We start from the raw sequence: 13,552 nt of genomic DNA on the forward strand, positions 1-13,552 counted from the left end.
GTTGTTGTTGTTATTGTTGTTGCAGTTGCCTAATGCACTTTCACATTCACATTCACATTGGACGCGCGCGTGTGCCATTTACCCACATACAACTAGCTATGTGTGTGTGTGTGTGTGTGTGTGTAGTAGTAGCTTAGATAGTTGTGTGGCGCCTGCCATGTCCCATTTCTAATTCACGACGACGCGGACAGTGCTCCTGGTTCCGTTTGCATTTCCAGTCCCGGCTAGTTGCCATTTTATGCAAATGAATTGGTTTTTACACTGGAAATACTTCACACTTTGTTTGGCCCAAAGCGTGCAGCCAGCGCGAACTGAGTCGCCAGTCGGTGCGCGACTTGCCTCGCCTTAGCCATGCCCCTTCCGCATGCACTTCTTCACCCCAGCTGGCTAGCTGCTGGCCCGCAGGCTACAGTGTGACACTAGAAGAGACCACAGAAGCGGCAACTGAACGCCTGGCATCTGGCTTTGAGTGGCAGACGGCGCAAGTCTGAGTGAATGATTGTGGCACTCACCGAAACACTGGATGACTCACCCACAGCCCCACAGCCTGACTGACGTTTGCCCAACTGACTGACTGACTGACTCACTCACTGACTGACTGGGGTCTGTTTGCTGCCACATGGTTCCACTCGCAGTTATCTTTGGCCTGTCTGTCAGCTTTGTTTGCAGTGTGACCAGTCAGCAAATGTTTAGGTTTTGTGTTGTGCAGAGAAAACAAATTGTGGAATAACCAGAAGAGCCATGGAAATTTGAAGTCTTCTATAGTTTTGTTAAATTAAATGTTATATATTCATTTCTCTATGTTAAATAATTGGCCTTGGAAATTTATTCTAAAATGTTTACGTTTTATTATTATTTTATATGCAGTTAGTGTTCTACTTCAAGCTGCTGCTTTTATTCGAAGTCTATTGCAGAAGTTTATTGATATGTTTTAAAAATTTAGCCAACTTACATAGCCTGAAATATTCTTTAATGCTCGCTCTTTTGTCAAGTGGTTACTCTTTTTCAAGGCCTTTTGACATTCATTTTTAAGTCAAGCAAACTTACTCTTTATAGCTGTCATCTCTGTTTTATATTTCTCAATTCTTGATAATAATCAATCTCAATTCATTTATTTCCTTTCAACTTTTGTCTTTTTTATGCAGTTGCTCTCTCTTTAAAAATCTTTTCTCTATCAGGATCTTTCACCCGTGTTTCAATTATAGCTTGATCTATCTTGCACTGCCTAGCTTCAAAACTTGTTCCTTATAAGTTAGCCTCTATATTGCTCTCATTCTTACATTCCCTTATTCTCCCCTTTTACCTCTCTCGCTCTCTCTTCCACACAATTCATCCATTTAACATTTATAGTAAATCATTTAAGGTCCTTAGCAATTCTTTTATATTAGTTCAACTGCCACTCAACGGAACTACTGAAATATTTTCACATAACATCAATTTTAATAAAAAATTGAAGTCTTTTTTATCCAACATACCCATTGGCATGCGGAACCCTCACATTGGCCATAAAGCAAACTCTATTTGCATAAATGTCACATGTTTACGCATTGAGAATGCGTCGCATAATTCAATTTTTTGGTATAATAAAAAAAAGTTCGACCTTATCGTCAGTCGATGTCATAATCATAACGTAGAGCCGGGGAGGCAGGCTGGCAGGCAGGACTACAGCAGTCGTCCAGGCTACATCCTACATCCTAATATCCTTAAACGAAGTCCACAAAAAGACTAACCCCACCACCATGAGCAGAGCCCATAAAATGCAATAAAAGGAAGTTGAAAGTTCCGACACAGAAACCCATTATCACAGTTACACACACGGACATACGCATACGCATTGTCCGATCATTGGGCAAAACTTTTAACCCCTCACATAATGGACAGCGTGCAGGACATTCATTTCTCTTCTTTTTTTTTTTTTTTTTGCCCCCGTCTTACTCGGATGTGTTTGTGTTGTCCTTTGGCTGACCCTCAAAATGTGTAAAAATGCAAATAATTTTTGGACTCGCCTCGTTATTGTTATGCTCTTGATTATGTTGTTGTTGTCTTTCTCTGTGTGTGTGAGTGTGTGAGTGTGTGCACTGCCTTATATGAAGGCAAGTAAAGTATGAAAACATGTCCTTTTTATTGCCTTTACATGGAAATTTATGTATGTAGTTGTGTATATTTCTACATGAGCATGGAATGGTTTTTTGTGCATGTTGAAGGAAAAAGAATGGCTCATTTTATTGGCTTGTTGTTGCTTGTATTAGCTGTAGTTGCAGAAGGACATCCACCCAAACACACACACACGCATGCCGTATATATACAATTTTGGTAGCTGAAGGGCTCAAAATGTCATATCGATTTATTAACCTGTGTGAACTATTGTCTGGTTTCTATTATAGTAACTCCCTCTATCTGCCTCACTCTCTGTCTCTGTCTCTCGGCTCTCTCTCTGATTCGTTTGGGACTTTCAGCCAGTGATAAATGTGTTTTAGTTCCTTGAAATTGCTCGTTTTCGGTTTAGTGTTTGAATTTATTTCTTTTCTTCTGGTGTGTGATATGATGTCCTTCGGAGACGACGCCCCGAAGTGTTGGCAGTTATGGCATAATGGAAATTTATGCCAAAACTTGCAACCCTTGCAATTATATTGGATATATATTGGTGAAGTGTATGTGTGTGTGTGTGTGCGTGTGTGTGTAGTGAAGCAAGCAAACCTTTTGCACCACTTGATATTCAATATTTGGGAAATAGATTAAATGCAGAGACAAAAAACAAATTTCAATGCAATTAAAATGTAAATTTTGCCGCTCCAAAGTTTATGCAATCGAGAGAAATGGAGGAACAGAGCGAACAGCGTAACGAAACCATGGCCAAAGGATATGCTAAGGATGCTTTCTTTTAACCTCGTCCCCTGCCATCGTGCGCTGTGTAGCCAAATCGAGTGTCGAGCGGCAGCCAAAACGCTTGAAAAAATAGAAATTTACACAAAAGATGGCATTGGCAAAACTGTTGTAGAGCCCGAGGGGTGAATGAGTATAGAACAGTAGAGGACTGGGTTAGGAATTGGCGTAAGCTGCGCGAATCGTATGTATATATGCATATGTACATATATATTGAGGAAATTCGCATTAGATAGCGCGCGAATATTATTTTTAGTATATCTTCTTTTTGCTCGCCTTTAGATAGAAATTTTGCATTGAACAGCAATTTGTGTGGCTTTGCGTAGCTTAACAAAGACTCTGGTACTATTTATGCAAAGTTTTCTTACATTTTAATAACTCTAGAGTGATTAGAGTGTGTGTGCCCGTCTGCTCATAGAGTTCTAAGCAGTTATCGTACTTGGAACTTCATACAATGTAAACGTTTAGATTATGGCAACTATAGTTACCACCACAGCATAAACTAGTAAACATCTACAGTCTATTTAAACTTCCTAAACTATATGAAATTTCAAGAATTGATTTCGTGACCAGAAGCTTCCTCCATCTGTTGTGGTTCAAGTTTTCTTACAGCAGCTGTTCCTTGTTTTTCAAGCACTTGCGCCTGGCTTGTTATCCCAGCGAATTTTCAGAACCCTCCATCAAAAGGCTGGCTCACCGCTCGACCCACTTCACAGAGAGCCTATCCCTCGCACTTCAGATTCTACGACCCGTACTTAACATGTGCACATACACACACACTCACGCACACACAAGTTAAATCCAATAAAAAAAAAAATGTTGCTTGCGATTAAAATTTAAATTTTATATACGACGAACGTAGAGACGAAGCAAAAGTTGAAATGAAATGAGTGAATAAGAATATTGCCATAATTTCTATGGCAATCGCGCTCATTCGCGCTTGTTTCAAAATTAAATTTAATAATGCAAACCGAAACGCTGAAATTTCATTAGGAAACAAGGTGATATATATATACATATATATATATTTTTTTTTTGGTCGCCCAGTCCAAAATTGCAAGCAAAAGTTATCGGGGATGGCTGGGGGCTACTGCTAACTGTGTGTGTATGTATGTGTGCTGAGTGTGTGTGTGTGGTTTATTGATAAGTTTGCTGGTTGCTGCCCGCAGCGCTTGATTAGATTTTAGCCAGCTAACCAATTCTACGTTGTTGCTCTGCTGCTGCACTCCATATGTGAGAAATGAAAACCACAGCCCAAACAACAACAACAACAGCAAGAGCCACAACGACAACAAGTAGTGGGCATGTGGGCGTGGCGGCATCGGGCGTTACATTATTTTTGTGAAAATTTGTTAAATATGCCAAACACGCAGCGATGCATGCAAAGTGGCCAACCAGCCAGGCCAACCATTCAACCTTCATCTCTCTCTCTCTCTCGCTCGCTCGCTCGCCCTCATTTCTCCCTTAAGTTTTTCATTTGAAGCTCCCCCCAGCATCCAGCCCGGAACCATCCAACCAGTGGCAAAAACGCAGCCAGGCCGAGGCTAACCAGCCGTGGCATTGCGTACGACGCGCTCACTCGCTCGCTTTGCAGCTCGCTGCTCATATTTGTGACATAAATAAGCTAAGCCCCGGTTCCGGAACCTACTCATTCCCCACCCATCCAGCCATGCACCCTCTTGCCTCGACAGCAGGCAAATATGACCCGCTTACATACGGAATCAACAATTGCGAATAGAGTCGCACCTGCCGCACAGTGGCAACATTTTCCATTTTCATGCGCATAAATTTTGCGCGAATTGGTGGGGAAAGTATTGCTAAAAATTATAAAGTAGGGATTTATTTGTTAATGTTAAATATTTAAAAAAAAAAAAAAAGCTTGTCTAGATTCTGAACTATACTAAATTAAAAATGAAAAGTATAAACTCAGATTAAATTAAAATGACTATATTCCAAATGATTTATTTTTAACATATAAATTTATAATTATTGTTCAATTAAAAAAAAAAAAAAAAAAAAAAAAAAAAAAAAGTAGAATTGGAATATGCCTAAAATCAATTTAAAGTGCTAATTTTAAAATATAAATTATAAAAATCATATATATAAATACAAAAAACAAAGTCCATAACTTAGAAATACAAAATGAAATGCATTTCTAAAATTTATATTTATATTATTTTAATTTATTTTTTTTTTAAACTATTATTTTTTTTATTTATTTATTAATTTTTTTTTTTTTAATCATATCGAAGTAAATATTTCTATCTAATCTTCTCTTGGAATTGAAATTAATATAATTTCTAATATAATTTTTTTAAGTTGATTTTCTTATAATTTAACTAAAATTGCTAATGAAGCAAAAGTTCTGTATATTGCATTTTGGATTGATTTTACAAAATTTTGTAATATCCTCTAAAATACTCCTGCATCGTCATCCAGCAGCATCATCTCAGTCGATGTCATGGCGTGCAATGCTTTTGGTTTTTCTACGGTTCGGTTGGGTTTTGTTTGGTTTGAGTGGTCGCTCGGTTAGTTGAGTTGCATGCAAAATGGCTGCAAGGAAAAAAAAAGTATGGTTGACTATGTGAGTGTGTGTGTATGGGATGGCATGTGTGTGTGTGTGTGTATGTGCACAAGTGGTCGCACTTTAGCTGCTGCCACTGGCTCTAGTGCAGGTGCAGCTGCAGCGTCATGCTTTATGTTTTCAAATTAAAGTCGAAAGCGTGGCAACACTTAATGTGCGCCACTAGAAGCAGATTAGTTGCATTAAGGTGCGCTGGCGGAGTCTTGCAGCCAGACGAGGCAACGGCATCGGCCATAGCCCATGGCAATATTAATATTTAAAATAGAAGCGCCAAAGATGCCAGCAGCACGTTGCAAAAGGTAGGACGGGCGTTGGGTGGCACGTGGGTGGTCGTATGCAGCCGGACACACGGCTTAAAGTTGGGATAAACTATTTTCTAAGTATTGAATATGAAATTAAATTGGAGTTTGTAAAGTTGGCTTTAGATAGCAAAATTACTAAAGGAGTTGGTCAAATTGAATGGAAAGAGAGAGAGAGAGAGAGAGAGAGAGAGAGAATTATGATTGAATGCAGATGTGCATGGGAGGATATATGTTATAGATGTATATTAGATAGATTAAATCATAAAGATATTTTCAAAGTTCTCATTGAGTGGAATAAGATTCTAATTATGTAGACTCTTTGTTCACCATGTTTATGAAATGTGCTATAAAGTATATATCGTGATATATGGGACCATATCATAAAAGTATTTCAATGTTCTCAGCTACAGTTGTATAGCTTTGCTGTTTTTCTGGTTGCTTTTACTTATGGTGTAACAAGCGCAAAAGTCATTGCCGCAGCAAATTTTATTTCGATTGCAACAAAATGTGGCATAAGGGTCTGTGGTGGAGCTCTACTTTTAAGCCAACTGCTGGCAGTTACAGCTTATGCCGCATCCCATCCCATTCCATCCCCCTCCCACAAAACATCGAAACGCATCAAATTCAATGAATTTGAAATTTTTTCTAAGCGTGCACTTGATGCTGTTGCTGCTGTTGTTGGCTACAACTGGGATTATGATAATATAGCTGAAGTGCAGTTAGCTTTCGCTGTTGCAGCTGCAATAATCATAATAATAATGCAAGTGGTGTTGCTGATGCTGCTGCTGCTGCTGGTTGGGGGCGCAAAGTCGGCGGTTTGCATTTGATAACGATGATGATGCAGCAGCTCTCGGAATGGCAATACGAGTAGCAAGTGCCGAAAGGAATGGCTGTTGGGCAGCGCTGATAGGGAGACCGTCCCTATATAGATGATGATGCTGCAATTACGGCTGCTGCATTGCAGCACGTACTACGAGAAAAGTGTGTGGCAAGTTCTAGGAGGTGTAGCAGCCCCTATTTTCAGATACATAATTGTAGCTCACCTCATTATAATTGTGCCATAACATTGAAGTACAAATGTAATGCACCATTGCATAACTATTGTGGTGCTTAGATTGTTAACTGAACATCTAGTGCTGATGAGATGTTTAAATGCAGGAAAAATGATAATGTTTTTCCCACTATAATTTGTGAGCAAATAATCAACAGAAATTTAAAATTTTAATTGATTTGCCAAAACAGATTTCGGTCACAATAAATGTGCATAATTATTATAATATTCATAATTTCGGGTATTTTTTTTTTGTTTTTGTTTTTATTAGTTTTTGGTTTTTGGTTGCGGCAATTATAAACAATCAAATTGGAATTTCGGTTGCCCAAAAATTGCATTGTGCCGTTCAAGCGATAAAACAATTATAATTCAGAACAATTGAAAATTTGCTGGCAACGTGCAAAAATAATTGCAAAATTTTAGATCGTACATAAATAGGGCTTACAGTGAATATTGAGAAATAGTTGATGGAATAAATATTTATGGGCTTACCACATAAGGGTGCTTAGAGTTTCATCATTAAATATGAAATATGTTTAGAGCGATAGAGAGCTGCTATCTATGGAAAGTTGAATAATTAATTCCTCTGTTAATTTTTAAATATTATAAAGAGGGTATTTGCTTAAGTATTATACGGTTGAAGCGTTTTTGCGTAAAATTTTCTAGTGCAATAGAAAAAGATTTACTAAATTGAAAATGGAATTGTTAAGTGCTGTTAAATGCTTTATGCAATAACATTTAAATAATATACCAATAATCCTTATTAACACATTGAGCAATAAATCAAACTCGAGTTTTTGAAGAATTTTAAATCTACTCATGATACATCCATATAATTAACATACAAATGCCATATACTATACTAGATTCTAGTGTATGTACATATATATAAATTCTATTTAATTCTCTACTCTAAATACAGCACAGCAATGCCTAATAGACTTTTATCTCTGCCCTTACAATAAGTTCAGTCGATTTTAGCCAACAGCTAATTTGTTAACTTTAATGCCGATTGTAGAGCGTGAAAAAATTGCATTTTAATGAACTGCATTTAGGCTAAATTCATTATTTAGCAGCAGCAGGAGGAGTACCAGCAGCAGCAGTAGCAATTGTTGCTGCATCTGCAACTGCAACTGCAATTGCAATTGTCCCAGCCAATTGCATATTTGATAACAATTAATTTGGCCAGTTGCGCTCTTTTGTATTTGTGCAAATAAATTAGCTGACAATTTTACGGTGCAGGGGCGCGCGGACACGCCCACATTGTGTGTCCTTAGCAAATATTTGGCTGCATGTTAAATGTGCAGCAATTAGTTTTATCAGCAGCACAGCGAATTTTAATTTATGCCAAATTAATTGAGCATTGTTAAATTTGCGTGAATGCGAGAGCCGCTGTCCACGCTGCTCTGCATCGTTGATCTGAGATGGAAGCTGAAACTGGGTTAACCAACTGACGGTCAACTGGTCAACTGCTCTGCGCATGACGCTGACAATATCACAAACCCCAAACCTTGTCATTTGATAGCTTCGCGGTCTTCAGACACAGACTTGAACTGAGGTTTCCAATTACACCTTGAGTGTGTGTCGGGTAATGCATGTGTGTGACTGTGGGTGTGGGTGTGCGTGTGTGTGTGTGTGTGTGTATGTTCTATCTGAAGGCTGTGGTTAGCGCTTCCGCATGCATTCCGTTTCATGCTGCGATTATGTTACCAAGGTCGAGGTTAACACAATTATGATAGTAATAATAATAATGATAATAAATGCACTCAGTTGGAATTTAAGATGCATATTTCTCGTACTCCTCTACCTTGTTGCCTTCATTTAAACTATTTACGAATATGATTTTGTTTTCTAGTCTCGATCTAGTTATCTTTCCGAACTTAATTTAACTTACATTTTAAATTAAATTATTATGTTTACTCATGGCTTAAATTCTATACAGATTTTGTTTACTCTTTTTTTTTTCCAAATATGAAAGTTAAATTGTTTATCATCTTTTCAAACATAATTATATTGTTTTTCTCATTACAAATTACTCTTGCTCCCACTCTAAATATTGATGTAATTTTGCTAAAACATTATCTGCCATTCACTGATAATTCACGCATTTTTATCTATTTTATAATTCTTGCAGAACGCAAACTGTTTGTTGGCATGCTAAATAAGAAGCTGAACGAAAACGACGTGCGTAAGTTATTTGAAGTTCACGGCGCCATTGAAGAGTGCACAGTGCTGCGCGATCAGAACGGCCAGAGCAAGGGTTGTGCCTTTGTCACATTTGCGACCAAACACGCTGCCATTTCAGCCATTAAAGTGGTAAGTCTAAGATTTATAAACTAGTAGTATATACATAATAATATACACTACCTTCTTTGCAGACCTTGAGTCAGAACAAAATCATGGAGGGCTGCACATCGCCGCTGGTTGTTAAATTTGCCGATACCCAAAAGGAGAAGGAACAGAAGAAGATACAGCAAATACAGGCGAATCTGTGGAATTTGGCGACCAATATTAATATACCACTCGGCCAGACGCCAACCACAGTTTCCACACCGATACTGCCAAACCCACCGCAACAACCGTCGCCGGTAATGGGCGCCGATGCTCTGACGCCCGCCAGCATTCAGTTGCTACAGCAGCTGCAAACAGTTGGACTGCAGCAACAGCTGCTGCAAGGTGAATATCTCTAAAATATAAGTTTATGCACACTACTGCATATTATAGTTTAGCTTTGGCTTGGGAGTAGAAGCTAGTTGTTGTTCAAGGCGTTTCTTTGCCACGTGATAAGGGCTGTGTATGGGGTTTATTAGATTCGAGATTACAAGTTCTATCTGTGCTAAATCTTTTTGTCAAACAGTCATAACCAGAACTAGAAAAATAAGAATACCGAAGCTAAGTTTTTACTGCCTCTAAACACTGAGCTATATAGTAAAAGTATAGTATACTTACTATATAGTAAGTATAAGTATAACTAGTAAAAAGACAAAATTTTTAATTTTTTAGACTTAAAATCTATGCTATAAGCTAAAAAGTATTTAAATGTAATGCAGAAATATTGTTCAATTTTAGCTTCTTCTAAGATAAGAAATATTTTCATAATAATATATAATTTATATTAATACAATTATATATATAATTTAATGGCTAACGCATATATATCTTTTAATCCTTTGCAGCACTGACAGGCCTGGGTGCCGCTCAGCAGAATAACTCGTCGCAGGACACAACGAACGCTGCTGCTGGTCTATTGAATCCGCTTTCTGTACAGAACTTGGCAGCCATTGCCGCCATGACGCAACCGAGCCTGACCAATGCGGCAACTTCGCCAGGCAGCGCACAGTTGACAAACACAGCGGCACTTTTATGTAAGTAGTCTACTAACACACACATATATAAACACTCACACACACACACACTTGGAAGAAACCCTTCACTAATCAGCTGAATTCGTTATTTTTAAACGGAATTGAGCTCCTCTAATTGCACCCCACTCAGAGAATGGATTTGTGTCCGACTTTTGACAGCTGCCAAGTAAAAATTTCCGTGGAAATATTTCCACTTGAGGCTCAATTCTTGCGCGCTTCGCTTTGAAGCCCTTTCCAACACTGTTTCTTTTTCGATTACCAATTATTTATGTTTCTACTCCCCTAATTTGTTGAGTTCCGTTTTTTGGTTTCTTGGTAATCGGTTTTAATGACTGGGCTGATTACATTCAGCGCTTCCTATTTTATTTTGTTGACAGTTGATATTGGTGTTTTCATGGTTTCATGGTTTATTTTTATAAAGAGTTAATGGGTTCTTGAATTTTTGATACATCTATATATAAATTGATTTCTTGGAATTACAGAACATTAATTTACTTTTCCCTCCGACCTCAGATAAATAAGCTTATTTTGCTTTTAATTATGGAATTTGAATTGGAAAGATTATTATTTCTTCTTCTTCTGGTTTGAACAGCTTCGAATATTCCCATAATTATTTCAGTTGAGTGAAGCCGATTAATTAATTTGTTGTGCTGCAAGCTAAAGCACCTTAGACTTAAAAAAAAAATACCATTACAACTAATATTTTATTCACTTATTCTTATCTTAACACGCTAACAAATTTATGTGGGATATATGTATGAACATATATACAGCAGCTCTGATACGAAAAAAGGCGGCTGCTAAAACAACAGGTGAGAGAGCTGTTTATCATGAAAACGTTTTTCTGTTGCCTGATTTTGACATACTTCAGTTACGCTTTTCGCTTGCCATTTTCGGTTGTGAACTTTTAGATTTTCTTTTTCTTATTTTTTTTACGTTTTTATCGTTATGCGAAATGAAAAAGAATCATATTAATAATGGTTATTTTACTTGACATTTAAAGCAAACGAAGCGTCACTTACGCTCTGCAGCGCTCACGTGGCTGCTGTTTTACGTCGTCGTTTACGTCACGCGCTGTAGTTGATGGCTGTAAAACAGCAGCAGCAGCAGCAGCAGCAGCAGCAGTTGCTGCAACAGCCAAGCGAGAAGCCGTAGAACGTGGAGCGTACAAAATTACAAGTTACACTCTCTTCAGAAATTAACAACACGGAACTTATTGCAACAGAGTAGCAGCAGCAGCAGGACTTGAGCGGGTAGTGGGGCGCATCAAGAACTTTGGCCTTATTGACTTTTAGCCGCGTTTCGCTTTAGAGCAAATTGCAATGCTTCAGCATCACTTGTGCAACTCCCCAGTTAAGAATTTGCTATCTGTCACGTGGCGCAGGCTTATAGACCAGACCAGACCAGAACAGACTCCACCAAACAGAGACAGACCGACAGTATAAAGCAGCAGTAACAGCTCCCTCAACACGGCAGCGCAATAAAAACGAATGTGGCTGCACTACAAGCTGCAGAAAGAATTATGGCCAACAACTGGGCCTGCATTTTTCAATGGACAGCCATGAAAATATGGCTCTTAAGAAAATGCTGGCCTAGACAGTTATAAAACCAATTAAGAATTGTTGCAATTGTAAGAGCTGACAGGCATTTTAAAATTTATTGTGTAGCTTCACTACAGGTGTATAAATGAATATAGAAAGTTGATATAAAGAATATAGAATATGGAATATTATTGTTTGTGGATCATTTATCATACAAGTGTAGAATGTGAGAGGAAGGGCAGAAAATATATTAAAATTATAAATGAATGTTTAATATTCGGCTGTAAGCATTCCATGGTTCGATTGATTGCTAGACAGATAAAACTAAAATCGATACGATAGACGGCTGTATTCATAAAAATAATAATACCAATTGCATAGTTGTCTTACTATCATGCTAGGTTCTAAACGTTCAATTTAAAAGATTAGTAATTAGCAGTAAACTAAACCTCTAAATGTGAGACAATTAAATCATATATATAGAATACTCGAACTATAACTGAAAAATGTAAAACACCTGAAATATAGTTCTAAATTAAGGAGCTAAAAATTATCTCAAGCTAAATGCTAACATTATCGATATTTATCGATAATAACACTGAAAAATCTTTAGCCCTAATTAGCAAATAATTTTCTATAGACCTTTGCTGCTCTCAATCTTTTGATAACAATTGAATATCGATAACAAGCTGTACTTGTTCCGTACCTCCCTTGAATTGTATTTGTAGTACTTTAAACCTCTTTGAACACAAAAATGTCATTAGCCATTCGCTTGCTCTCCACAATTTCGTTCGCTTATCGCATTTGCTTTTGGCTTGAGAAGCTGCCTGACGCAGCTATTGTTAAATTTTTTAATACGAAACAAGAAAACCCCGAAAGAGGAAATCCCAGCCCAATTCCAATCCCTTACCCACTTCCACTTGGCAATGCTGGCCAACCGAATTTAGCTGGCTAAGCTGCGCATTACCAAGTTAATTTCATGAGCAGCTACGAACCGTGAAAGGAAAAAAGTGCCTGACTTAACCAGAGAAATGCCAACAAAACAACACATACACACACACACACACACTCACACAAACGGAGGGATATTTAAGCGGATTTTTCGTGTCTGCCTAAACTACAAATACAGTTCTGTTTGCTCAGCCACGCCCCTTGCGCTGCTGTGCACTTGTGCGTGCTCATTGTGTGCCACTTGAACGATTTCCAAGGCACTTAATTTAATGAAATATTAAAAATTCTTGTCGAGCGTCGGTCGAGAAGGCAGCAAAATCTTAAGTTTCTAGTTCTTGGGATGCGCCTACGCGCCTTGGAGAGTTGCTCCACTACTTCTCCACAATCTTATGCGCAGCATCAACTCAACTTCTGCTTTGCCATAAATGAGGCAAGTAATGTAATGTACAAGAAAATTTGGTAGATTTTTTTTTTTTTCCTTTGCAACCAACTGCAACATAAACTCGACATGAAAATCACATTTTTCTGTTGCTGCTCTAGTCTTTATATGAGACTGGCGTTGTTGTTGTTGTTGTTTCGATGTGTGTCTGTATAAAATTGTTTTGTTGTTGTAATAAAGTGGCCAAACAAATTGTGCCCGAGGCTTTTGTTTGCTGCAAATTGTTTATGGCAAACGCAAACGCAACGCAAAACTCGTTGCAAAATATCAATATGTGCGCACAGATTGGCTCATAATTGTTGCCAGCTCTCGTACTGTGTGTATGTGTGCGTCTGTGTACCATGTGTATGTGTAAGTGTGCTTGTTTGGCTGTGTGCAAATTGGTATTGTACAGTTTTAGGCGCACATTGCGATAGCATCGATAAATGGGTGAAAA

At 38.0% G+C, this 13,552-nt stretch overlaps 1 protein-coding gene across 7 annotated transcripts in view; it reads left to right on the plus strand.

Moving 5' to 3' along the window:
• The window catches only part of bru1 (bruno 1), a 138,118-nt gene that overhangs the window by 109,829 nt on the left and 14,737 nt on the right, over window positions 1-13,552 (plus strand). For 5 of the 7 annotated variants that reach the window (XR_016269335.1, XM_089464993.1, XM_089464991.1 and 2 more), the window contains 4 exons: window positions 8,955-9,136; window positions 9,199-9,496; window positions 9,997-10,185; window positions 10,959-10,997. Coding sequence is in view for 6 of the 7 variants with exons in the window: in XM_089464993.1 (XP_089321119.1) it covers window positions 8,955-9,136; window positions 9,199-9,496; window positions 9,997-10,185; window positions 10,959-10,997 (708 nt within the window). In the remaining variant the exon portion in view is untranslated. The remainder of the gene's footprint in view (window positions 1-8,954; window positions 9,137-9,198; window positions 9,497-9,996; window positions 10,186-10,958; window positions 10,998-13,552) is intronic. The other 2 variants (XM_089464994.1, XM_089464996.1) reach the window with 1 other exon arrangement.

Source organism: Drosophila arizonae, chromosome 3 (assembly GCF_054131065.1).
Source record: "Drosophila arizonae isolate 15081-1271.41 chromosome 3, UAZ_ARI_1.0, whole genome shotgun sequence".
In the NCBI taxonomy this organism is placed as follows: domain Eukaryota; kingdom Metazoa; phylum Arthropoda; class Insecta; order Diptera; family Drosophilidae; genus Drosophila; species Drosophila arizonae.